The 26929-nt window shown below is 36.6% G+C and overlaps 1 protein-coding gene across 3 annotated transcripts in view; it reads right to left on the bottom strand.

The window, feature by feature from the left end:
- Positions 1-296: 296 nt before the first annotated feature.
- rgs4 (regulator of G protein signaling 4) overlaps positions 297-26929 on the bottom strand; it is a 39671-nt gene continuing 13038 nt past the window's right edge. For 2 of the 3 annotated variants that reach the window (XM_073953227.1, XM_073953226.1), the window contains exons 2-7: positions 19834-19970; positions 4900-5044; positions 4485-4613; positions 3977-4038; positions 2536-2699; positions 297-2452 (exon numbers count right to left, since the gene is read on the bottom strand). In XM_073953227.1, coding sequence (XP_073809328.1) covers positions 2204-2452; positions 2536-2699; positions 3977-4038; positions 4485-4613; positions 4900-5044; positions 19834-19970 — 886 coding nt within the window. In that variant the 3' untranslated portion in view covers positions 297-2203. 3 annotated transcript variants of the gene reach the window in all.

The raw sequence follows: 26929 nt of genomic DNA, 5'->3' as shown, positions 1-26929 counted from the left end.
GATAGATAGATAGATAGATAGATAGATAGATAGATAGATAGATAGATAGATAGATAGATAGATAGATGATAGATAGATAGATAGATAGATAGATAGATAGATAGATAGATAGATAGATAGATAGATAGATAGATAGATAGATAGATGATAGATAGATAGATAGATAGATAGATAGATAGATAGATAGATAGATAGATAGATAGATAGATAGATAGATAGATAGATAGATAGATAGATAGATAGATAGATAGATAGATAGATAGATAGATAGATAGATAGATTATCCCAGAGACCAGTTAAATAGTATGTGTGATTTTATTCACAAATATGACAAAAATAAATATGGAAATAGTAAACAAATATGTAAACAACTCACATGTTTGGCCATTTATTTGAACCGGAGCATCTGTAGTTTGATATGTTAAATCTGCCAACACACAGTTTCATTATACAGGTACAGCACGATTTGTGAATTACTGCTAGTGACAGGTTGTATACATTGCACATGCACATTTATCACATTCACTTGTCATTTGGTGGATTATGATGGATGGCCAACAGAAAAACAAAACGCAAGTTCACATTTTGAGTAGAAAGAATGTGTACTTCACCTTTAGAATAAAAGAGACAGTCAACCAAAAATGAAAATACTGTCATCATCTTCCACATAGTTTCTCTCTTCTATAGAACACAAAATAAGACATTTTGAAGAATGTTGAAAACTATAGTTGTCATTGACTTCTGACTTCCTAGCATTCCTCAAAAAAGTTGTTTTGCCTTCAACAGAAGAAAGAAACTCTTTATGAAGTTGTAAACTCACTTGAGGTTGAGAGAATGGTGAGTAAATTTTCATTTTTGGGTGATCGATCACCTTAGAAGAGCTTATACAAACACATATAAATATATATATGCATTACATAACGTTACAAGAGTAAAGAGGATACAGTTGATTATTGTTAATGATGTTCCTATTCTCATCATAGCATCGAACAAAGCTGTAACAGTCATTTAGTTGTAAACTACGTCAGGCGTTGTTTTCCCAAAACCAGTTCAATGCAGCTTGACTGGGTAGATGCGGGTTATGTTGCTGGTGAAAACATCGCTTCCACAAATCCCGTATAGAAGATGACGTCTTACTCAAGAGGCGATTTGATACACATTTTTTAATAGCTTTGGGGATTTGAAAGGGTTTAAAAAGCAAATGTTTTACGATCATGATGGCTGAAACATCAAATGAAGTCTAATTGGCTCTGGCACACAAATCCTCTTATGTAGTCTTAAGACGAGACACTGCAGCTATTGGGCTTTTTGGCTTTTCATGAAGTTTTTCTTCATTCTAATGTAAAAAAAAACACCAAAAATGGATGAGACAAAGGGATATTTCACCCCAAACAGAAAGATCTGTCATCATTTTCTAAGCCTGCACTTGTCACAAACCTGTTTAAGTTTCTTTTTGTGCTTTTGTAAGTTATGTTGAAAAATGTTGAAAACCTGTAACTATTGACTTTTGGTATTTATATATAAACAGTCACCAGTTTCTACCTTTTTTCAAAAAAACTGCAGAAAAAAAGAAACTCTTTAAGGTTTGCAACCTCTTAAAGGTGAATAAATTTAAAGCAGGAGTTCCATAAGCTTTTTGGTTTGTTTTTTGACACACTTTATAATTGCGTGTCTGTAGATTTCAATTACAAAATGCTTTTTAAAAGCCATCTTTACAACATTCTCTCACACTAAGCCATAAATTTCCATTTACTTCAATCTTTAAAGTTTTATGCAGGACTATGTTCTGAAGTTTTTTGGATTTGTATACCGTACATAAAATGACTCATCATATCCGTTTAATTCCACAAAAAATAATTTGATTTAATCAATTAATATATTTTTGGCAGCTTGCAATATTTTTGTAATTATAGAATGATAAAAAATGTAAGTAAAAACCTAATCTAAAGTCAAAGATCATCCAACTTTCCAAATTTTGTCCTCGCATCCAAAATACGTACTTCCTCGTTCAAACATAATTTAAAACAAAAAAAAGGTCAACTTTATCAACTGGATAAGTATAATGACAACTATTAATTGTAGCTAATTCAACTGCAGTGTTTCGCATTAAACGTCATTCATTTTACACAGCCCGATGAGTGGTGGTCACAATACGCCACAGTTCATAGTGTACTTTTGTTCATGTAGGAGCAGACGGCTCTGTTTAGGCATAACTAGGCAAACACTGACTGTAGTCAGAAATCTGTCGCTTTACTTTCTTCTCTAAACCACAGGGTTTGTTGTCCATCGCAGGTTGAGACAGTTCCAGGAACAATCTGGATCTCAGGAATCGCCGATACGAGTCTTTTTCCATAAGAGTGAAGATTTTACTCTGAGCTTCGTCAAAACATGAAACATCACACATTTCCAGGTTCTTTCTGGTCTGCTCCCTGGTGACTGAATCCAGATTGACCTGTGAATTTAATGGAGCTTTATGAGTATATTTGATGTATACTGTGTGTGTGATAGAGTTTTATGGTGGTCAAAAGCTCTCACCTCACGGGGGGAATCGGCCTCAATGTATCGCTCAAATATATTTCTGGCTTTCAGGTTCATCTTGTCTGCTGGCGTCTGCTTGAAATCCTCACAGGCTACCCAGAATTCAATGTTCTCTTGACTGTATTCGGACTGTAGGAAGGATGCGAAAGCCTTGCGACCGTCTGGAAGAAAAGGATTTCAGGTGAGACTCAATGTATACACAACTGATCAAAATAAATTACGAGCAATATTAAACAATTTGTTTAATATTTATGACTTCAAACATAACAGGATTTAATATAAAAATGACTAAATGTTATTTTAATATAGTATTTTACTGTCCTTTTAACTACTGCCATGCTTTTAGTACTTATATATTACTTATATTCTGTTTGTTTTGTTGTGTTTGAGAAATACAAATATAACATTTGTATATTTTAGTCTTTATGTTTGAGTATTCTTTTTATGTATAAATTAATAAATTATAATATAATATAATATAATATAATATAATATAATATAATATAATATAATATAATATAATATAATATAACATAATATAATAAAATATATTTTATCATAATATATTTTAATATAATATAATATAATATAATATAATATAATATAATATAATATAATATAATATAATATAATATAATATAATATAATATAATGTTTAAATATATTTTAACATTGAAATCTGAATCTAAACTCATTACTATTAAAAATTTAATAAATAGTAAAAAATAATATTAAATTACACTTAAATATTTATATATTTATTATTTAATAAGTATAATTTTGACTATCTGGAAAAAAAACAATTTCAGTGAGACTAAATATAAATATAAAAAACAAAAATTATATATTTTTAACATAATATAATATAAAATAAATCTAATAAAACTCAAATTTACAGTATGAAGCAGTATTTTAGAATGAATTGCCATTTTATTGAGTTATTTTGTGTCATTTTATTAAATATAATCTAATTCAATTCATTATAATATAACGTAAGATTGGCTTTTGTTTTATACACTGAAATCTCCCTCTAAACTGACTCCAGCTCTAGTGAGCGGACGCTGTGGGCTTTCAGGAATGAGAAGTTCAGCTCTTTGAGTCTAAAGAGACTCTCTAAAGACTGTCCCGCTGGTCGATGACCCCTGCAGGCCCCCAGAGCACAGTGTTAGGGCTCTTAGGGGGCCACCAGCGCAGTCTGAGGACACGTAGCACAGTCTCTGGAGCGTGAGAAGGACATAGTCATGTCCTGCCAGAGTCTCCTTCTACTGACACATTAATGATGTCAAGGACTCTTTGACTGAGAAGACAAGGCCCAATAAACAAGGGTCAATGTTGGAGACTCATGGCTTCTTTATTTATTTAATAGATGGTTCCTAGCTAATGTGTGCTGCCTTCATCAGCTGCTTTTATTGCAGAAGCATATGATTTTGAGGCTTACCGTCGTTTTTGATCAGGTTGGTAAATGATGTTTTCCATTTCTCAGTTTCGGCAGGAGTGATTCTGAAATGAGAGAGACGATTGGTGAAATGGTTTTGTAAATATATTACATTACATTTATAAAAGTATAAGCTGCTATCATTAAAATCTGCATTCATTTTAAATATAACATATTTATGTAGAAATATAATATTAATTTTTTTTTAAATATTTAAAATTATATAAAAGCATGAAAAATAATAAAATGATTTTATATTATGACACACTGATTTAATCGTGCATGCTTATTTAAAACCATTTGATAAAAACAAAATCATATTTGATAAAAATAAAATAAAATGAAATAAGCCATGGTAAATCACACTTCTATATTTATTAATAACAATTAAAAATAAAATACTGAATAAAGCACATAAAAATAAAATAAAATAAAATAAAATAAAATAAAATAAAATAAAATAAAATAAAATAAAATAAAATAAAATAAAATTATTCTGGACCAGTCTTACCTGTTGACCACAGTGTCCTTCACCTTCTCCTTGTCTTTCTCCTTCTCTTTTTCCTTCAGAGTCTTTTGCTCTTGGGGTGGATCTGGCTTTTGAAGCAGGAAGCCAATCTTATGTTTTATATCTTTGGCACTGTTGAAAAAAATTAAATATGAATTTAAATTAACTTATAGATTTAGACGCTCAATTTATGCAAGCATAACCTGGTTATGATTAACTTTTTATTTTAACTTAATTTTTCTCTTAAAATCTGCTTGGAATTTATCACAAACTTAAAAGCAACATCACTCAGAAAAAAACAATGAAATCTGATATCCAAAACAGCAAACTTTGCTCTTTCCCCAGAGTGTAAATCAAGTCTTAAACATTGAACTAATCATGAAAATATCTCCAAAGGTTTCCACTGAGGTATAGTTACCTTTTCAAGCATGTTGCAGGAAGAGCAGCAAGCCCTTTACACATGTTGCTGATGCGTAATAAAAATCCAAAGCAAGAGAAAAGAAGTCTGAGTGTCACAATGTAGATCCTCACAATCTCAATGCAGTCTCCTCCTTCCAGCTGACCTTTTATACAGCACCAGCCCACACAATACAGAAGAGAGCCAATCACAGCTCAGACTCGACAGAGGAGCCAGCCATTCACCGCAAAGGCTCAAACCCAGACAAGGCAAAACCAAGGTGATTTCCAAAAGTTGATTTAAGGAAAGAAGTTGAATGTTGAAAATTTTTTGTTGTTGTTGGTGCACCTAAATTGATTTACAGAGTGTAATAAACATGGTAGAATTATGTGTTGTACTTTCCCCTCAACGTTTTATTAACAATTAAATAAATAAATAAATAAGCAATAAAAAATGTAATAAATATTAAAATCTATAAAATATTAAAAATAACTAAAACAACACAAGATAAATAAATAAATTAATTAATAACCAATACAAAATTTGAATAAACAATAAAATGGTACAAGATAGATAAATAAATACAAATAAGGAATAAATAAATAAACAAACAAGCAAACAAACAAACAAACAAATAAATGAATGAATGAATGAATGAATGAATGAATGAATGAATGAATGAATGAATGAATGAATGAATGAATGAATGAATAAATAAATAAATAAATAAATAAATAAATAAATAAATAAATAAATAAATAAATAAATACAAAATTTGACTAATTTTAGAATAATATATGAGGGTGGCCTGCTTCCATAAACCAAAGCACTTAGAGATTTAAAGTGATTTAGATATGTGTAGCCATAAATATGCTAAGCATAATATGTAGAATGTATTATCATTATGTTATATTTAGCCAATTCATAAAAAAATAAATCATTATAAATTAAGTTTAAATATAGAGATAGAAAGATAAACAAAACAATTAATATACCACTAATTATAATATTAATATTATTACTACTAATACTACTACTACTTCTAATAAAATTATACATCAAAATAAGCTATGAAATAATGTATATTATATAGATATAAATGTAGTACAGCCTCAAATACTTCAGGTATGTTTTATTTTTCACAAAGTAATGAAAAATTAAAGCAGTAATTAAATTCTGGTATTTAAATACCAGAATTTAATAATTTAGTAATTAAATGGAGGTATTTTTGTTTTATATCAAAACCCAAATAACACAGAAAAACTCATAATAAAGGTTTCATTTTCCCCACATCTAATAGAGAAAATAATGTAGGAATAATTTAAAAACAGTAATTAAATGGGGGGAAAATAAAGAAAGAAAGATTGTGAGGGATAAAAAAAGTATCGAAATAGAAAAAAAATAGAGCTTAGTAAAGAGTCTATGTGTGATTTAATAAAAAAGGGTCAAACAAAAAAAGGGGCAAAACAGTGTATTTATAAATTTACTAAACCACATATGCCATAGCTAAGGTTTAATTTTTTTTTTTTTTACTATACTAATAAAAGATCACTTCTTATTACACATACCCTCAGTTACTTTCCATTGTATTTCAGTTCAACTTGCATTTTCATTTCCATCAGAAATGTCATAATATTGTCATTATTCACCAGAGCAGCCTGAACAAACAATCACAGCCCGTAATTTCCTTAGCATCTGTCTCTGTCTCCGACTGACCTTCATCGCACACACAAAGACCTTCAGGTCACAGAAACAACATACTTTAAGCTGTCAAATATGTGTGCTTTCATTTGTTTGTACCCGCAGCGCCCTGCAGAAACAAATCTGTGTGCAAGAAATAAATAATTCACATTAGTATCAGTACAAATGAGAAAAAAGCTTTGCTCGAGGCAACTGATCGTTTCATTCCATCCGTCTCATAAATCTCAATAAAGACATACTTCCTTTATATCAAAGCCCTATTAATATTTGTACCGATCAGCTAAGTCATGACACAAATCTCCTCAGTGGAAAAAAATATTAAAATAAATGAATTTACTACAGTCTGAAGGGAAAAGGCAAAAGGCCAATTTTGTAATGATCTGGAGACAGGAACAGAGTCATAATGCCCGGCTGTAATGTAATAGCTGTCATTATCCTGATTTACATATCAGATCATGTCAGCTCTATATTTAACGGAGTATAAGATCGTAAATTACGCTCTCAGAAAAGGAAATCCGCTTCATGCTGAATTTATGTGAGCCCCGAAGTCCTAACAGCAATCGTTTATTTAAAGAAAGACTTGCTAGCTGGAATCTACTTGTATTACAAACATTACTCAAGCATGATGAGTGTAAGCATTGTGTGTTATTAAACATACACTACCTGACAAAAGTCTTGTCATTGATCTTAGTTGTAAAGGCAGCAAATAATAACTTGACTTGTAGTCGATCATATGGAAAAGTGGCAGAAGGTGGATTTTTCCGATGAATCATCTGTTGAACTGCATCATCACAAATACTGCAGAAGACCTATTGGAATCCACATGGACCCAAGATTCTCACAGAAACTTGGTGAAGGAAAAATCATGGTTTGGGGTTGCACTCAGTTTGAGAGTGTGCGAAATATGTGCAGAGTAGATGTCAACATCGACAGCCTGACGTATCAAGACATTTGTGCTACCCATTACATTACAAACCACAGGACAGGGCAAATTCTTCAGCAGGATAGCGCTCCTTCTCATACTTCAGCCTCCACATCAAAGTTTCTGAAAGCAAAAAAAGTCAAGGTGCTCCAGGATTGGCCATGTCTGGGGTAAGGATGAAGGAAGAGGCATTAAAGATTAATCCAAAGAATCTTGATGAACTCTGGGAGTCCTGCAAGATCGCTTTCTTTGTCATTCCAGATGACTTTATTTTTAAGTTATTTGAGTCATTGCAGAGATGTAAAGATGCTGTTGCCCAAGCTCATGGGAGTCAAACAGTATTAATTCTTTTTCCACTGGACCATGATTTTATATTCTATACTCTACATAATATATAAATAATTTAAAAAATCCAGGCATGACCATATTTTATTTTGGTAAAATAAACATAATCTAGAGGCCTTTGCCTTTCATTTAAACACCTACTGATACTAAATGGTCAGCTAAGTCACGTTATTATTTGTTGTTCCTAAAACTTCCTAAAAACAAAGGCGACAAGGCTTTGGTCACGTAGTGTATACGTGACTGGGTCTACAAAAAATCACTCATAACCACTCATTTTTTTGGATATTGAGATTTATGCGAAAGTTGAATAAATAAGCTTTCCATCAATTTATGGTTTGTTGGGACAGGACAATATTTAAGAAATTCATTGATGTAAGGTTTCATTTGGCTTCATTGGTTTCATTTTTTAAATCTAAATACTGAGAAATTGCATTTAAAGATGTCTAAATTAAAGTATGTTCTCAGCAATGCACATTACTTGTCAGAAATTTGGTTCATACATATTTATGGCAATAGATTTTCAAAATTACTTGATGGAACATAACCTTTACTTAGTATTTGACAGATTTTTGGCTTAAAAGAGTCATTTTGACCAATACACTGTTTATTTTTTTATTTTTTGCCAAAAATATACCCGAGCAACACAAGCCTCGTTTTGTTGTCCAGCGTCACTTATCAAATAATGTGGAGAGGTCAAAATGAGCTGGATTGCATCAGCTAGTAATTAAGTGACAGTTGTTTTACTGAGTGTACATGTTTGTACAGTACACACAGTCTGATTTTGCTTGTGGTCATGTAAACTAGTTTACCTGTTTTATTATCCCTATTTCAGCTGGAATGTATAGACCTTAAAGGCATTGACCATTCAAAAATGACCTCAAAGTATGACGAGCTAAAGGTCACAGGTGTTATTTTTCAGTTTTTTTACTCCCAAAGTGCAAGTAGGCCTTAACTTGTATTTCATGAATCACTAAGTAATGGGACTCCAGCTAAAATCTTCTTTAATGTTTTACTGAAGAAAATGTATCTACATCTTGGATGTCCTAAGGGTGAGTAAAGTAACTTTAAACCCGCATTTAACGAAGTGACAGAAACGTGCAGTTTCACAGTAAATAAAGTGTACTATAAATAAAGCACTGCTTACACAGAAGCAGTGGTGTCAAATAAAAAACGACAATTCCTCACATTACTGTAAGCAGTTTTTTTTTTTTTTTTTTGAGGAATTGTACTTTTCTAAGAAGTTAAAAAGATGTGTACTTTTACTTGAATACATTTTTAGTGCTGTATCAGAACTTTTACTGCCTTATTTTTTTTCTTCAATCTTTAGCCATTATTTTATGAGTTTATTAATTTTAATTGTATAGTGCATGAATGGGAAAACATTTCACTTGGAACCTGGAAAAACACTTTTTAAAAAAACTGTATAAAATAGGGTAAAGTAGAAGGGCAGATCTTTTTACTCATACTTTGTGTACTCATACTTTGAGTAGAATTTAAAATAGACATACAGTTTATTTTTATTCAGATAGATATTCAATAAAAATACAGTAACACTTTACAATAAGATTGTATTATTTAATGTAAGTTAATGCATTTACTAAGACAAACAAACATTGAACAGTGCACCTGTTGGAGTATTTGTTCATGTTAGTTAACATTAATTATTAAAAATACAGTTTCTTGTTAATTCCTGTTAACTTATGATGTCAACAAGCATGATTTTGGATGTTAATAAATGTTGAACTATGATTAATTAATGTTGTTCAAGTATAGCTCATTATTAGTTTATGTTTGAAATAACATTAACTAACATTAACTAAACCTTACCGTAATTGTGACCAAATACACAGACACTCTTACTCTACTTACAGTATGCTACATTTTTGGCAAGTAATGCTTTTACTTTTACTTTAGTATAATTTTTCACTCTTTCCACCACATTATTTTCAGTTCAAACAATATTCTGTTAGTTCAGGTCAACAAATTAGCATAATCAATCATGTTTTTTGTTTGTGTCTGTAGAAACAATCTATTTCTTCAGATTTCTAGATTCTAGATCGCAGATCATTACTCTTTACAACATACTGTTATAATTATCTGACATTTTTCGATTTCACTGATTTGCAAGATGGTAAGACGCTCTAAAGCAACTGAAACCATCTAACAGCAGGTTGTCCAGATGAACAATGAAGACCCTTTCAGCCATATAGCAATAGAAGTCATTCCAAATACGTGGTCACTAGAATATTGCATCATTACCCTGTCATTAACCCATTCAAGGATCCCTAAAAGGCTGTTCATCCATGAAAGACACATGTATGAGATGACGTAGAGAACCTCAACGGTCAATTGGTTCAACAGTGCAGCTGGAATTGATCACCAATTCAGCTCTGTACAAGGAAAGGGTCTCTGCATAAGGTATCTCAAACTGAAAGCCTCATCGAGCAACTAAACCTAGAATGCAAATAACAGGGGCTTGGGATGGTTTGACCGCATCTAAACAACATTCGATTCGATAAAAAGATGTTCAGGAGGGTCTGCCCTTAATAAGTGTAAAATAGTTAGTACTGTATCTTAATAAAAAAATAATTAATAATTATAAATAAGAGCTGCTTTAAATGTAAATTTGACCACCCCTATAATGGTTCATACCACTGTTTATGCATGATAGCACCAAGCAGGCTATGTGGGAAAATAAGAAGCGACCTGAAGTTGTTAGATCTAACCCAATGGTAGATACTGTAAGATTCTGTAAGACACTTTTTTACTTTTTTATAAGAAATATTTGTTAAGTATATTTGTATTTGCATATAAACTGAAGTAAAATTAGACTCATAATGTGTATTTTAATAGAACATGAAAGTAACAGTAAAGCACAATCTTTGAGTTTATCCATTTTTTGGTTAAAAGGGATGCAAAAGTGTTACTGGTTGGCAACATTTGCTGTTTCGTATTCAAATTAGGTAGAATAATCTTATTGTCTGTTCATTCATTGATTTTCTTTTGGCTTAGTCCCTTATTTATCCAACTCAGGTTCATTCTGAAAACGTAGCCCTATATACATTTCTGGAGAGCACCAAATAGGTCCCAGGAGAACGTTTTTTGAAGGTTTTATTTTCGCAAATCTGCCAGAGGCTGCTGTGAACACTTTTTAAGATCTCAAACTTCTCTTGCAAGTGTTATTTAATGCTTTATCTTTTCACAAAAACCTACCAGAGGACGCTTTTGACTGACTGACTAAATGACTGATTGACCAATTGATCTATACCCCCACTCAACACCGTCCCTAAACCCAACCGATAGTGTTTTAAAAAGCACTGATTTACAACACCCACCCACTTCCATAAACCCAGCCCACAGTGTTTTGAAAAGCAATCCAGACAAAGAAAAGCCCCTTGATTTTTACCACATTTTGAGATTTTACCAAATTCTCACCCTGTTATTTACTTGTTTATTTAATTTTTTGCTTTTGTTTTTGTCTTAGCTGATGTCTAGAACTTTTCTTCGCCTGACTCAAACCCCGCTGTCCCGGTCAACTCCTCTCTGTGTCTCAAGTCTGCCGACATATGTGGTAGGCCAATGGGCAAACTGGTAACAGCAGGAAAGCCTTTCATACAAAGGTAAGCTGGTAAGCACGAAAAAGAATGGCATCAAACCACAACATAGCATTTGTTTTAAAGACAAAATGCAGCCATACGTACTTCTGGCTGCATAATTCGCCATCTCCGGAAATGGATGACAGGCTAAGTTTTCAGAATGAGCCCATGACGCATTTATCAGGGGTCACCAAAGCGGATATGTTTTACGCAGTGGATGTCCTTCCAGCTGCAACCCAATACTGGGAATTGGTCAAAATCATCTCATTATTATCCTTTAAAATACTAAAAACTGAAATAGGCTTGATTAATGAATTAGATGTATTTGATTGTCGATGTATAATTCCAACACAATCTCACAGAAACTCTGAACTTTTGATTTAGTGGTAATTTGTATGAATCTCGTATAATTTACCACGCCTCCTTTTTAAAATTGTACATTTTTGTATGACTGAACTTGTACAAATTCGTATGAATTAGTCACTAAACTGACAAAATGTAATTTAGCTATGTTTCACACACTGACTTAATCTCTCAAGGAATTCAAAGAACTAAACAGACTTAGAATAACAGACTATTTTTGCTGGTCTAAAGTTAACTTAATTTGATTCCCAATTTGAAACATTATATTCATCAACAGTAAATCATATACAATAAATTATCAACCACAACTCATGATAGGGTATCTAAGTCAGTAATTGTGAGTTTTTATTTTTGTCACCGGACTGTTGTTTTCGATTGTAATGATTAGATTTCATGCATCTGTAGCTGCACGAGGGAGTCTGTAAGGTTCCCGCTGACACTATGAAAAACTCATGCTTTATTTAACATCATAACTCGCATAACAAATTGAATATTCTGAGCCAGACACACCACTGATTACGCCACAATGTGGGTAATAACCTGATTAACTAATAAAGTCTTGTTTATATTAGTTTGTAAGTAAACCAGGGCAGCGGGTGATTTTAATTAGCTGATTTCTTAGAATTACAGGCGAACTGGAGTTCATGTAAGTTTCATTTTATCATACCCCTTAAATACAACAGTATATTTCATCATACTCCTCACATACATTATATTTCATCATACTTCTCACATACAAAAGAACACTACAAGACCCTGAAGCCAAAACCACAGTTCTTTTTCATGCAGCTGGCAATTTTTGAAATGGGTTTCTTGGCTTTCCACAGCATGATTTTTGACAATTTTGATGTATTTCAGATTGTGTCTGTAGATTTCAAACTTTTGTTTTTCTCCTGCACTCAGCCGGAAATCTCCATTTAAACAATACTTGCATGCACTACATACAGAAAATATTACAGTTATTTTCATATATTTGTTTTTACAAAGGAATTTGTTCAAACATAATTTGACTGATTGTATTTTATACTATATATTACTCTACACAAATTTTTAAAAATATTCTTCTTCTTCTTCTTGTTTATTATTACACTGTAAAACCCAAAAAGTTCTCAAACCGTTTGAGGAAACTAACTGCAACTCAGCATTTAATTTCTAAAACTAATCCTAATGAGTACTGTGAACTTAATCCATTTGAGTAAACGAAGCAATTTGAGCACAGTAAAACCAACTGAGTACTGTAGAACTCAGCATTTTAAGGCAACTCAAACTGTTTGAGGAAACCGATTGCAACATTTAGCCAATTGAGCTAAACACTAATCCATATGTGTACTGTGAACTTACTCCATTTAAGTTGAAGTAATAAGTTATTCTTTTTAATTTATTACCTTCTATACTGAGTTCAAAACTCTTTTCAAATGAGTAGAATTAACTTTCAGTAAATGTTGAGTCAACTACACTCATTTCATTTGATAAAATTGACTGTTGGGTTTTACAGTCTATTATTATTATTATTATTATTATTATTATTATTACTGTTTATTATTAGTAGTAGTACTATTTGCATTATTATTTGCATTTAGTGTTGTGGTAACACATTAAAAGTAACGTGAGTTACGTAATGATATTACTTTTCTGTAACAAGTAAAGCCTCATTCACATTTCGAGCGTCTGGCAGTGACAAAGCGTCAAGTGACCGTTCACTTCAAAGAAAGAGTAAGCAACTTCCGGTGTCCTCCATCTACACGAGTGACAGCACCTGTTGGCAACCATGTGGTCGTGTTGAACGATGTGATAAAGTTGAGAATCCCTTATGAGTAAGTCATGATGAATATTGACTGTCACTCAAGAAAGTCGCTCTTCATTTGCATAAAGTTGAAGGATTGTTTGTTTGGTCGCCAATGGTCATTGTCGCTCGCGTAGACGGAGGTTGCTCACTCTCCATAGAAATGAATGGCTGCTTGTCACTTTGCCGCTGTTAGTCATTCGTAGTGTGAATGAGGCTTTAAGCATCATGAGTAAAGTAACGCATTACTTTTAAAAACGAAGTAATAATATTTGAGCTTAAAAAAAAATTAGTTTTTGTTTAACTAATAAGCTCATAAAAAATAAATAGCTGAATTAAAATGACATAACAATGTGAACATAGTCACATTGAATCCCACACTCAATGAGAGAATGCAGGAACAGACAGAAACCAAGATGGCAAGACCTTACATTTCTGTGATGAAAGTATTCTCATTCTTCTAAACGGTTCAGAGGAAGGGAAAAGGGGCTTGTCTCAATGGACAGTGATTTTACTTCACTAATAGTACAAAAAGTAAAAAAGTAGCAAACACTTTACACTTTTATTGATCTGTCTATATGGCATGTATAGCTTGAGGGTTGGGACGTTCTCAGAAGATAACATTATCCTACATTTTTATTATTTTTTAATGTTTTTTTAAGGTAACTGAACTGTAGGCTATTTAACCTATTGTTCAATGCGGAAGTGCACTCGTTTTTTCTTTTTTTTTTATTGTTTGCTTTAGTTTTAACTTACGATTCAACTACCTATGGGAAAAGTGACTAGGAATAATAAACTGCAGTAAACAGTCAAAGTTCCTGCTCTACAAACATGTCTTTGCATGATTATACAGACAAAACAATCATATAATAAGAAAGTATCAGTTCACAATATCAAGCAGTAGAACAAGCTGTTTTAACATTTGAAATTTAATGGAAATGAATGAGACCCAAAGTCCTGAGCCAAAAAGATTCAAATGGCTGTGCCCGCTTGTATACCTGAAGAATAAGGTGCACAATACAATGCATTGTTAAATGCAGAGTTTCTTTATTTTAAAATCCTACAAGTTCTGAAACAGATCAGAACTCAACCAGGTAAAAAAAAAAAAAAAAAAACAACAACTCAAAAGTAACCTAAAGCATTAATTATCATAAAAAGTAGCACAACTACTTTTGGGGGGAGTAATTCAATAATGTAATGCATTATTTTCAAAATTAACTTTCCCCAACACTGATTGTATGTTTTTTTTTTTTTGTTTGTTTGTTTTGTTTTTTTGTTGTAATATTATTGTTTGCATTATTTTCTGAATTATGAAGTTATAAAAAATCCCTATGCCCTCCATAAAAAAATTTTGATTCAAAAAGTAATAGTAATAATAATAAACTTTTGAAGTTCACTTTGTCCATTCTTGATTTTTTTTTTTTTTTTGCTAGAAATATCAGCAAATTATCTCTAATAAATTCAATAATAACTCGTTTGTGCAATGATCAATTCTTCATACAATCAATAAACAGGTGATAACTATTACTTCATCTTTACCCTATTCACCTGGGCTGCCCTAAAATAAATAAATTATTTTTTTTTAAATTTAATCAATAAATACATACAATACATAAATAAATCTCCCCACTTTAAGCTGCTGTTGTGTTGACACAAACACACAAAATACTGAAGTCAGATCCCTGGAGATAAATAAGTACAAACCCATGACAACAGAGTCAGAAAATTGCTAAGTAATTCTATCAGTTCTGGTTCATTTAACTCCACCATATGAAGTGTGTATAAATGATAGCAAATAGTTTAATCCAGGCACAGGGAAAATGAGATAAGTAAGCTAATATGAGGTCATGTTAAGAGTAAAAGTCATCTCCTCGTGGTATTAGCTCACCCTTTTCTTCTTATCATGAGTTATCCCTGCTCTCAGCTGTGGACCTGTGACTTAAAGCATGCGGGCCTTTCTGCTCCATTAGCTTTTAACTAGATATTGGAAAGCTCGGAGGGTTTTTTGCTGATTACACATTCAAAGCAGATTACTGAAGATAAATGATTACTTGGTTGCAAGATTAATATGTAAACAGAAACAGATACTGTTTTCATGGACTATCAACATAACTTCTATAGTTGTGTATAAGGGTGAATTCTGGTAAAGTGGACCATTTTTGTACATTTTGTCATTTTTACCTTCTTTTCTTTCCTGTTCTTTTCTTTTCTTTCTTTTTATGCATTATTCATCTTGAGATCTTGCACTCCAGACAAATTTTAATCTTCAAATGTTTCAAATTTAGCACTAGTAGAAGCACTAGTAGGGGAACATTGAATAATAATACACAATGTGAAAAATAAAAAATAAATGATTAACTATATTTATATATCCATAACACATATTGTTGTATTGTTTTTACCAACAATAAAACTAAAAATACTGTAGGAAAAAAAAGAGGAAAGAGAATAAAATAGAATGCACTATAGGTGAATCGGGTAAGCTAAAATGTCTGTAGTGTATGTGTATAAACGGGAGTGTATGTTTGTTTCCCAGTGATGAGTTGCAGCTGGAAGGGCATCCACTGCATAAAACATATGGTGGTTGGCGGTTCATTCTGCTGTGGTGACCCCAGATTAATAAAGACACTAAGTTGAAAAGAAAATGCATGACTGAATGAATGTTTTTCTTTTAATTATAAACAATTTAATTATGAATATGGTTAATAATGTTAATAAACTACATAACAACAACAATTTGAATATTATTATGATTATGATTATGATTATTATTATTATTATTATCATTATTATCATTATTATTATTATTATTATTGTTATTTTTATTTCACACACACAATAAAACTCATTTTAAATATTGAATATACATTTTAAATGTAACACCAATAGCAATAAAAATATGATTATTGTAGTTATTATTATTATTATTATTATTATTATTATAACAATATTAATAATGTTATTTTTAAGTAATGAAACAGATTGAACCTCAGAATGAAAAAAAAAATCCTCAATGCCCCAAAATTTTTGAATTAAAAAAGTAATTATATTAAATAATAATTTCATATTAAATATACATTTTAAATATAATAGTAACAATACAATTATTACTATTATGATTATGATTATGATTATTATTATTATTATTATTATTATTATTGTTATTATTATTATTATTATTATAACAATAATAGTAATGCTATTGTTACTGTTATTGTTGTTGTAATTATTGCTATGATTATTTTACACATTATGCATTAATTATGCACCTGACCATCTGCCTAAATCTGCTAAAATACAAAATGAATTGGTGTGCTTTTAATTGCCATGTTGGAAAATAGTAAATGTGTCCTTCTCCTGACTGTCTCTTTAGCATACATGTGCAGATGTTTAGAAGCTGGACCTGTGCCTAGTACAGAATGTGCAAGAGCAAAACTACAAAATAGGGCAATTTTTGAAAATTGGTGACTGATGGTAACATTCACGCCTCAGAATGAAAGTACAGGCTGATTACATGCAAACAGCCCTTTTCCTTTTTGAGATGTTGTTTCCCATTGATTTTGTGTGTGTGTGTGTGTGTGTGTGTGTGTGTGTGTGTGTGTGTGTGTGTGTGTGTGTGTGTGTGTGTGTGTGTTTTCCTGCAGTTAATTTGTCCAGGTTTTGCCAGGTTTTACTACATCTATGATCGTTTCCTCATTTTCTATCCCATGTTCAGTACAAGTTGAGCTCTATCAATGGCCTTTGTGGTATTTCACAATAATGATTACACAAAAACACAAACAAACAAACAAACAACAGACACATTGTTTGTGATATTAAGTCTAAGATGTAATCATAATCCAGATGAATCGGTGGATAAAATCAAGTCAGTGATGTTTTTTTTTTTAATGTAAACTTAAGGCAGAAATGTAACGCTTATAATGGCATAATTATGATCCATTTCTGTGATTTCGACACAACAAAAAAATGCAAAATTCGTAAATAGAAAAGTTTGGCAACGTTTTTTTTTTTTACTCTAAAAACTATTCAATACATTGTTGCGTGGCTATCGCTTTTAAAACAATGATTTTTTTTTTTATCTTTATATAGTGAGATAATTCATTTCTTTTGTAACTGCCCCCTTATAATTTATGCCCTATTTACAGCTATAATTAAGATGAGATTTTGTCAATGCATGCATAAGTAGTGGACAATAAATACAGGTGTGCATGATCTGAAATGCTTTAAGCTTGTCCACTTTGAACAATTTCTAGAGGTAGTCAAAAGAATATTTTTCTGATAATGATGACTTCGAATGATTTTTGTTTATGAAAATCATTTTTCCAGTCCAGGCTAGTGTCTATAAAGTGTCTACAACTGTTACAGTATTATCAAGTTTAATACAAGCTAAGCTCAACCAAAAGTCTTCATGGTATGCAGTAATGCTGATTAAAACCTGAATAAATAAGTGTCACATTCTCTGTCTTTTTATTTGAAAAGTTGTAACCAAAACCAACGTGAATGAATCAATAAAATCAAGTGAATGTTGGATGTTAATGTTATTGTGAAATTAAAAACATTTATGCAGAGCAAATATATTTATTTGCATGCTAAGATGTTTAAATATTCCTATATTGATATTGGTGAAAGATTGTATGTAAATCTATTGTTTAATTAAAATGTTGGTAATTTATATTTATTTCACAACACATGTAAATAATAAATGTGCTGCAAAAAAAAATAATTGCAAAAAATTAATAGAAAAAACACTTTGATACTTATAGAAAACATATTTATTGATGAAGCTGATGACCTCTGCTTCCCAACATTTTTCTAAATATCTTCCCCTCTGTTTAACAAAAGAAAGAAACTCAAATAGCTATGGAACAAGTGGAGGATAAGTAAATGATGACAGAATTTAAATTTTTGGGTGAACTATTCCTGTAATACCAGCTGAAAACTGAGCCTAACATTATAAAAAAGGACAATCCATAATAATTAAGGTAAAAAAAAATTAACATCCACCCATTTTACATTTTTCGAGATATGCACATCAGCATCTGCGTCAGCACCGACATCAGCCGCTGAACCATACATGTGCGCTTGACACAGAAGTATAACTCAGTCTTCAGCGTCGTCCAAACAACCATGAAACACCATCACAATAACAGACATAAAATTAAAGAAATGGAATAAACATTATTTATCAACATTAGATGAAACAAAAATCTAATGTAACTGATGAGAGAAAAAAAATTGTAATGTCAACAAAACAAGCATAAAATGTTAAGTGGCTAGATTCTGAGAAAGTCGATTTACAGTTATTTACTTATCCAGCACATTTTTACGCATTGGGTGCCCTTCCAGCCGCAACACATCACTGGGAAACATCCATTCACACTCATTCACACACATACACTACAGACAATTTAGCTTACCCAATTCACCTGTAGCGCATGTCTTTGGACTGTAGGGGAAACCGGAGCACGCGGAGGAATGCGACGCGTTCACAGGGAAAACATGCAAACTCCACACAGAAATGCCAATTGACCCAGCCGAGGCTCAAACCAGCAACCTTCTTGCTGTGAGACAACAGCACTACCTACTGCGCCACCACGTATATATATATATATATATGTATATATATATATATATATATATATATATACATATATATATATATATATATATATATATATATATATATATATATATATATATATATATATACTTAAATGGTTTGTTGCAATCTGTTTCCTCAAATGGTTTGAGATATCTTAACTTAACCTAGTAACATTTAAGTTGAAAAAATCTATAATTGAATTATATATATATATATATATATATATATATATATATATATATATATATATATATATATATATATATATATTTTTTTTTTTTTTTTTTTTTTTTTTTTTTTAAACTAAGAAATCCTAATCAGGTTACAGATTTTTACTGTAGCCTTTACAGTTTTTTACCATTGAAATCACAACTGTTTTTTACAGTGTGGATATTAGGAATTGCTAATTAAGATAATCAACACAATGCCGCAAGTGCTAGCAACTCATACAGAACCCATATGATCCACTTACAATAAGTAGGAAACCACTGAGGCCTTATTGTGTGTGCTGTTTACACTCGATTTGAATTGCGGTAGGTTCAGGTCACATCAAGCGGTTTGGCTGGAATTCAACCTGTGGCTCATTTCACACGAAGGAACTAGACTGCTTCAAGCTCAATATGTTACACGTCACCTCACAAACCTTTTTGGAGTTCATACTTCAGTTGATGCATGCCGGGCGTATTGATCAAAGAACCAAGCTCCAGATGAGAAACAATCTTGCGAGGTGAGATCACCACTCTTGGCTCCACGGCGTTTAATGTCGCTCTATATCTCACTCTATCAAATCAAGGATAGAAAAACAGAATGGGTCACCGCAGTGTAATGTCACCTCAAATCAGTTCCAGCTGCCTCGTTTACACAGGAAATAAGAGTCATGGTGGCCTCGGCTTGTCTGGGTCATTCCTCACTATAAAACATTCATAAATTGAGGAAACAGGGTTGTGGTTCATCGGGGTAAATGGGTGCAACCACAATGTATGTTTTTGCTCGTATAGTAACTATTACAGATTTCCAGGGACATTTTCTTTTGCATTTACAAGAGCCATTTTCATAGCTAACTTATTAAAGGGTCATAAACCCTAAAACACATCTTTTGAGATGTTGACAGTTATGTATATGTCCCACGTTGCTAAAAAAACTATTAGGACAGATAAATTTCACAAAAAAAAGTGAAATTTGGTTGTTTGTGTTTTATTTCAAGCAAATTTATTCTTCCGGTTTGAAAAATCTGAAGCTGCGTCACGGCCATTCAACTGTCTGTACTGGCCGGTACAACATGATGTCTGCGTTTTCATCATTAATTCATGAGAAAGACTTGGTTCGAACCAATAAGCATGTTCTATTGTGAAAGTTGTACAGTAACATCATTAATATGCATGATATAGCTTCAAAGACTCCTTTTAGACGCCACGTTGTATAGCCAACGATAATTAAATCAAGAGCAGAAAGAATGGTATACTTGAGTCGTCAGGGTTGCATTTATAAATGTGCTGCAACAACAGTTTTGTTTCCATTTCCCTGCAATATTATTAACTGAAAGATCCGCTGTAAATGCTGCAAACATGTGAACACCATAATCCAACTATTATTGTCATGTAGGACTTTTGCTGCATTTGTGACAAGTCTACACACACGGCTGTTAGACTCTGTTCTTTGCACCTACCGAGTCTCTGCATCTACGGAGAAATGCGGAGGGTTTTTTCTCCCATTCAGCATGGGTTATCAAATACCATTAAAACTATACTCTTCCAGCATTACCTCGCATCCAGTATCTTGTTTGTCATGGGAAGCATGCATGAAATATTCCTGAATAAAAGTGAAAGTGCCAAACTGCAGTTAAAGTCAACAAATTAAAAATGAAACACCCAAAAATTACATGAAACTTCGAAGGAAATGTGGATGGCGTGGTGATGCCAAGGACGTTAATTGAATTATGTGCCATAACATGTAAAACTGTATCATGAAAGAAACATTCACAATGCAACTTATGTAAAAACTTATATTATTGTCTTATTCAGATTAAGGCAAATCATTTGATTAATGATGCCCATGTAAATGTAGTCACTGTCTATCTCCCCTGCCTCTGTGTTTGTGTTGCCGCTTTGAAAATCTGGCACGTGCACGTACTGAAACTCCCCTTTTCGTGGAAACCCTTCCCTCTTTCGCCAATTAACACTCCCACCTAAAAAAAAAAAAACTGGACTCACCACTTTCCTGACTACAGGTGTGAAAACACCCTGATGACACAGGGTGGTTTCGTGGCCATTTAAAGACACAGTATGTATTTTTTTGCCACTAGAGGGCACATATTCACAACAAACAAAAGCATATGATGATAACTTTGTGAATCGTGGGAGTCGTAGTCTTCCCTACATTCTATGGGGTTTCAGCAGAAATAATGTTTATGGAAGGATGGATCATATGACACAGAGTAAATGTTATTGCATACTAAATCTGAATTTTTTGTTTGTAATTTTTACATGTTTAAAATAAATTCAACCTCATGTTTTGTGAATTGTATTGTGTGAATCATATAATCACACTACCCCCGAAACCGGGTTAGATTTTTTCTGTTTTTCGCAAACGAAAAAAGTCCTTTGAGAGGTGTTTTGACAGTTTAGAGCCACCATACACACGAAAGATAAAATACAAATTGCTGTCACTTGAGGCGGAGATGACTTCATGATAAACACAGTGTATATTATAAGAATTTGGCGAACATTTGACAAAATGTTTGCTAGATTGTGTGACTGGCGCACATCTCCCCTGCTGCTGTTTGGGGTGTGTGTTTGTGTGTGTGTCCATTTATTTGATATACTGCCCATAGGCATTATAAACGTCTCATTATCCGCTTCGATCCATCGCTCCAATATGTCAACTCAGCCGCCATCTATTATAATGTCTGTAGACTGCTAGTCTTTGTTTTAGGTTTGTTTGCATGTGAATGTGTGAAGTATCACAAGCAATGTATCAAAACTCCACTTATTTGCTGAAATAAATTTTGCATTTGGGAATAATCCAGCGCAGCTCTTTGAAAATGAGCTGAACTCTCCTTCTAGTATTAGATGAACACAATATGCATATTTCTCTCTTTTTTCTTCTTTGGGGATGAGAGGAGAACGTTCGAGGTTACAGAAGTAACCCTTCGTTCCCCGAGGAGGGGAACGGAAGTGCCATGAATGGGAGGATTCGGATCAGAAGCCGCTTATCTGGAGAGTATTGAACGGGCCAATGAATGAAATTAATTGGCAGCGTAAGCTTGCGCAGGTGTGCGACATCTGCAATCATCTCAGCATATAAGCACACCTGAAGCCAGCAGACGCCATCCTTTTAAGCTGAAGAGACTTTCAAACAGCTAAGGGACAGTCATTATGGCGACGGAATATGGCACTTCCGTTCCCCTCCTCGGGGAACGAAGGGTTACTTCTGTAACCTCGAACGTTCCCCTTCGGTTGGGGAACTTCAGTGCCATGAATGGGAGAATATGGAAAGCGCCATAATGACTGCACCTTACCAACACCCCCGATGAGGAGATAGTCAAGCAAGCGTGACGCACCCACATCATGGGGGGCGCGGTCCTCCAACGTGTCCCTGGCCCTAATTTATCCTACTTCAACAGAAGTTTTACGGATTTAGATATATTTTTTTGGGAAGTCGTGAGCATCTAGATAATTCTAGGAAATACGACAGTACGTTGGGAAGCGTGCAATCCCGATAGGGAGGACGCTGCGGAGGCCATCCGTTACCCTAGGGGGGGATAGATGGCAGAATTTACCTATGGACTAGCCCTAAAAAGGGGGAGTACGCATAGCAAAGAGTGGTTAGCGGAGAGGGAAGACACGGGTCCGCCCAGGGGGGGGACTTAACCGTGGCGGAATAAGCATATGGGATCGCCTAGTGGGGATCACGCATAGCAGGCACCTATACCCAAAACGCGGGCTGACCAGCGGGCAGACCTACAACGTAGTGGGCCAGCAAGTGACTCCTCCGCTGAGTCAGTGCTGGGGGCCACGGAGGAATCTGCAGGGCTCACCTGACGGGGAACTTTACTGACAGATAAAAAAGGCGCACGTACCTCCGTGTTAGGGAGAATGGCGCAGCAAGCGTGTTTCAACACCCTACCGAGTTGTCTCCTCAATCACCAAAGGGTTACCTAATACCCTTGAGGAAACCGGCTCCACTCGCAGATTGTAAAACCTTGCAAATGTGTTGGGTGTCGCCCAGCCCGCAGCTCTACAGATGTCTGTTAGAGAGGCGCCGCGTGCACGCGCCCAAGAGGATACAACGCTCCGAGTGGAGTGTGCACGTACTCCCGGGGGACACGGCTGACCTCGACTCGAATAAGCGAGTGAAATGGCATCCACAATCCAGTGGGATAATCTTTGTTTCGATACGGCACTTCCCTGCTGCCGACCGCCATAACAGACAAAGAGCTGCTCAGATGATCTAAAATTCTAAGTACGGTCCACATAATGCGCAGAGCGCGAACTGGACAAAAGTAAAGAAAGGGCTGGGTCTGCCTCCTCCGGGGGCAGCGCTTGCAGGTTCACTACCTGATCTCTAAAGGGGGTGGTAGGAACCTTGGGCACATAACCGGGGCGGGGTCTCAGGATAACGTGAGAGTAATCCGGCCCGAATTCCAGGCACGAGTCACTGACCGAAAATGCCTCCAGGTCCCCGACCCTCTTGATGGAGGCCAACGCAACCAGCAGAGCTGTCTTCAGGGACAGAAATCTTAGAGATACTGATTCGAGTGGCTCAAAGGGATCGGAGACTCGTGAGAACGAGGGCGAGATCCCAAGAGGGCATGAGAGGGGGGCGAGATGGATTAATTCGCCTAGCACCCCTAAGGAACTGGATGACCAGGTTATGCTTTCCCACGGTGCCGCCAGCTACCGCGCTATGATAAGCGGAGATGGCGGCCACGTAACCTTGAGAGTGGAGGGCGACAGCCTGCTGTCCAACTTCTCTTGAAGGAAAGAGAGCACAACACTAATCTGGCAATTTCGGGGGTCTTCTCTGCGAGAGACGCACTATTCAGTGAATAGACTCCACTTCAGGGCGTAGGCGCGCCTCGTGGAGGGGGCTCTAGCCTGAGTGATGGTATTAACCACCGCAGTCGGTAGGTTACCTAAGTCTTCCTCTGGTCTAGGGACCACACGTGGAGGTTCCAAAGATCGGGGCGAGGGTGCCAGATGGTGCCCTGTCCCTGAGAGAGTAGGTCCTCTCTCAAAGGGATCCGCCAGGGGAGGGCCGTCGCGAGGAGTGAGAGCTCTGATATCCAGGTCCGGTTGGGCCAAAGGGGCGCAACTAGCAGAACCTGTTCCTCGTCCTCCCTGACCTTGCACAGAAACTGCGCGAGCAGGCTCACTGGGGGAAACGCATACTTGCGCATGCCCCGAGGCCAGCTGTGGGCCAGTGCATCCGTGCCGAGAGAGCCCTCGGTCAGGGAAAAAAACAACTGGCAGTGAGCGTTCTCGGGGGAAGCAAACAGATCGATCTGGGCCTCCCCGAATCGCGCCCATATCAGCTGAACAGACTCGGGGTGGAGTCTCCATTCTCCAGGGCGTAACAGCTGTCGTGAGAGCGCATCGGCTGCACGATTGAGCGTGCCTGGGACGTGAATGGCGCGCAGCGATTTCAGCCGCGGGTGACTCCAGAGGAGCAGACGGCGGGCGAGCTGAGACATGCGGCGAGAGCGCATACCCCCCATGCGGTTGATATACGCCGCCGCCGTACTGTCCGTCCTGACCAGCACGTGTTGCCGCTCCAGCACCGGTAAAAAGCGGTGGAGAGCGAGGAACACTGCCAACAGCTCTAGGCGATTGATATGCCAATGCAGCTGGGCACCCTTCCAGAGGCCCGCAGCCGCATGCCCGCGACACACGGCCCCCCAACCCGTGTTGGAAGCGTCTGTTGAAACAACAACATGGCTGGACGCCTGTCCTAGAGGCACACCGGCCTGTAGGAACGAGGGGTCGTTCCAAGGGCTGAGGGCGCGGCGACACAGCGCAGTAACCGAGACCCGGTGTGTGCCCGCGTGCCATGCGCGTCTGGGGACCCGATCGTGAAGCCAGTGCTGAAGTGGTCTCATATGGAGCAACCAGAGCGGCGTGACGGCGGCTGCGGATGCCATATGCCCCAGGAGCCTCTGAAAGAACTTCAGTGGGACCACTAGTTTGCTGTCGAGCTCCCTCAGACAGTTCAGCAACAGGCGAGCGCGTTCCTCGGAGAGGTGCGCTACCATGGTGATCGAGTCCAGCTCCATCCAGAGAAAAGAAATCCTCTGCACGGGGGCGAGTTTGCTCTTTTCTCGGTTGACCTGAAGCCCCAGTAGGCGGAGATGCCGAAGCACCTCGTCCCTGTGCATAATCAATTGCTCCCGCGAGTGGGCTAAAATCAGCCAGTCGTCGAGATAACTGAGTATGCGAATGCCCGCGAGCCGAAGGGGCGCTAGGGCACCCTCCGCGAGTTTGGTGAAGACCCGCGGAGACAGAGAGAGCCCGAAGGGGAGGACCTTGTACTGCCACGCTCGACCCTCGAACGCAAACCGCAGAAATTGGCGGTGGCGTGGAAGAATGGAGACATGGAAATACGCGTCCTTCAGGTCTATGGCTGCAAACCAATCCCGAGGACGAACGCATTGGAGAATGCGCCTCTGCGTGAGCATTCTGAACGGCAGCTTGTGCAGACAGCGGTTCAAAACGCGCAGATCTAGGATTGGCCGTGACCCACCGCTCTTTTTGGGTACGATGAAGTATGGGCTGTAAAACCCACTCTCCATCTCGGCTGGAGGAACCGGCTCGATTGCACCCTTCGCCAGGTGGGCAGCAATCTCCTCTCGCAAGACAGGGGCGGACAGGGGGTTGACCCTGGAGAAATACACGCCCGTAAACTTGGGGGGCCGTTTCGCGAACTGAATCGCGTAACCGAGTCTGATTGTGCGTATGAGCCACCGCGAGGGGCTGGCCCGCGCTAACCAGTCAGGCAGAGCCCTCGCTAATGGAGTCATCGCTACAATCGCTGACGTACCAGCGGTGGGGCAGCGCGGAGTGGGTGTGCTGATCCGGGAAGCACGAGGGTCCCGCGGAAAAGCTGGAGGAGAGCGATTCGCTCTGGCTCCGCACCCTGACTCCGGAGAGGGGGCTGGAGGGCTGAGGGAAGGGAGACCGTCCCCCCAGCGCTCGTGAGCCACTGGCGAAGCACGTAGAGTCTGCGAGCCGGAAGGCAGCGCGTCCCGGACTGGCAGAACTCGTGCAGTCACATCCGGGGAAGGGAAAAAGTGCTCTTTTACTGATGTTTTGGTGGAACTGAAAAGTACCGTTATTATCGGGGCCCCGCCCTCCAGCGGGGAAAGAGCAAGTTTCCTCTTCTCCAGATGGCCTGTCTCAGGGACGCTTCGCGGTCCGTTTACCGGACTTAACGGCGCCCTGGGCAGGAGGGGCTGCCTGCTTTCGAGGTGAACGCCGCGCCCGCTTGGCCGGAGGCGCAGGCGGGGGCGGGGCAGCACTCGTTGGCGGGCGCCCTCGGCGAGGAACAGCGGAGGTGGATGGCTCGGCGGGCGGAGCGGGCTTACGGCCACGCCGATAGATGACATTGCCCATCGCATCCGACTGCTCTTTCACCGCCTTGAATTCCTGGGTGAATTCACCGACGGTGTCGCCGAACAGGCCAGCCTGGGATATGGGCGAGTCAAGAAAGCGAACTTTGTCAACGTCGCGCATATCGGCCAGGTT

Source organism: Danio rerio, chromosome 6 (genome assembly GCF_049306965.1).
Source record: "Danio rerio strain Tuebingen ecotype United States chromosome 6, GRCz12tu, whole genome shotgun sequence".
Classification (NCBI taxonomy): Eukaryota; Metazoa; Chordata; class Actinopteri; order Cypriniformes; family Danionidae; genus Danio; species Danio rerio.
Note: the sequence above shows the minus strand (reverse complement) of the source record. Positions and strands in the feature narration are given on the sequence as shown.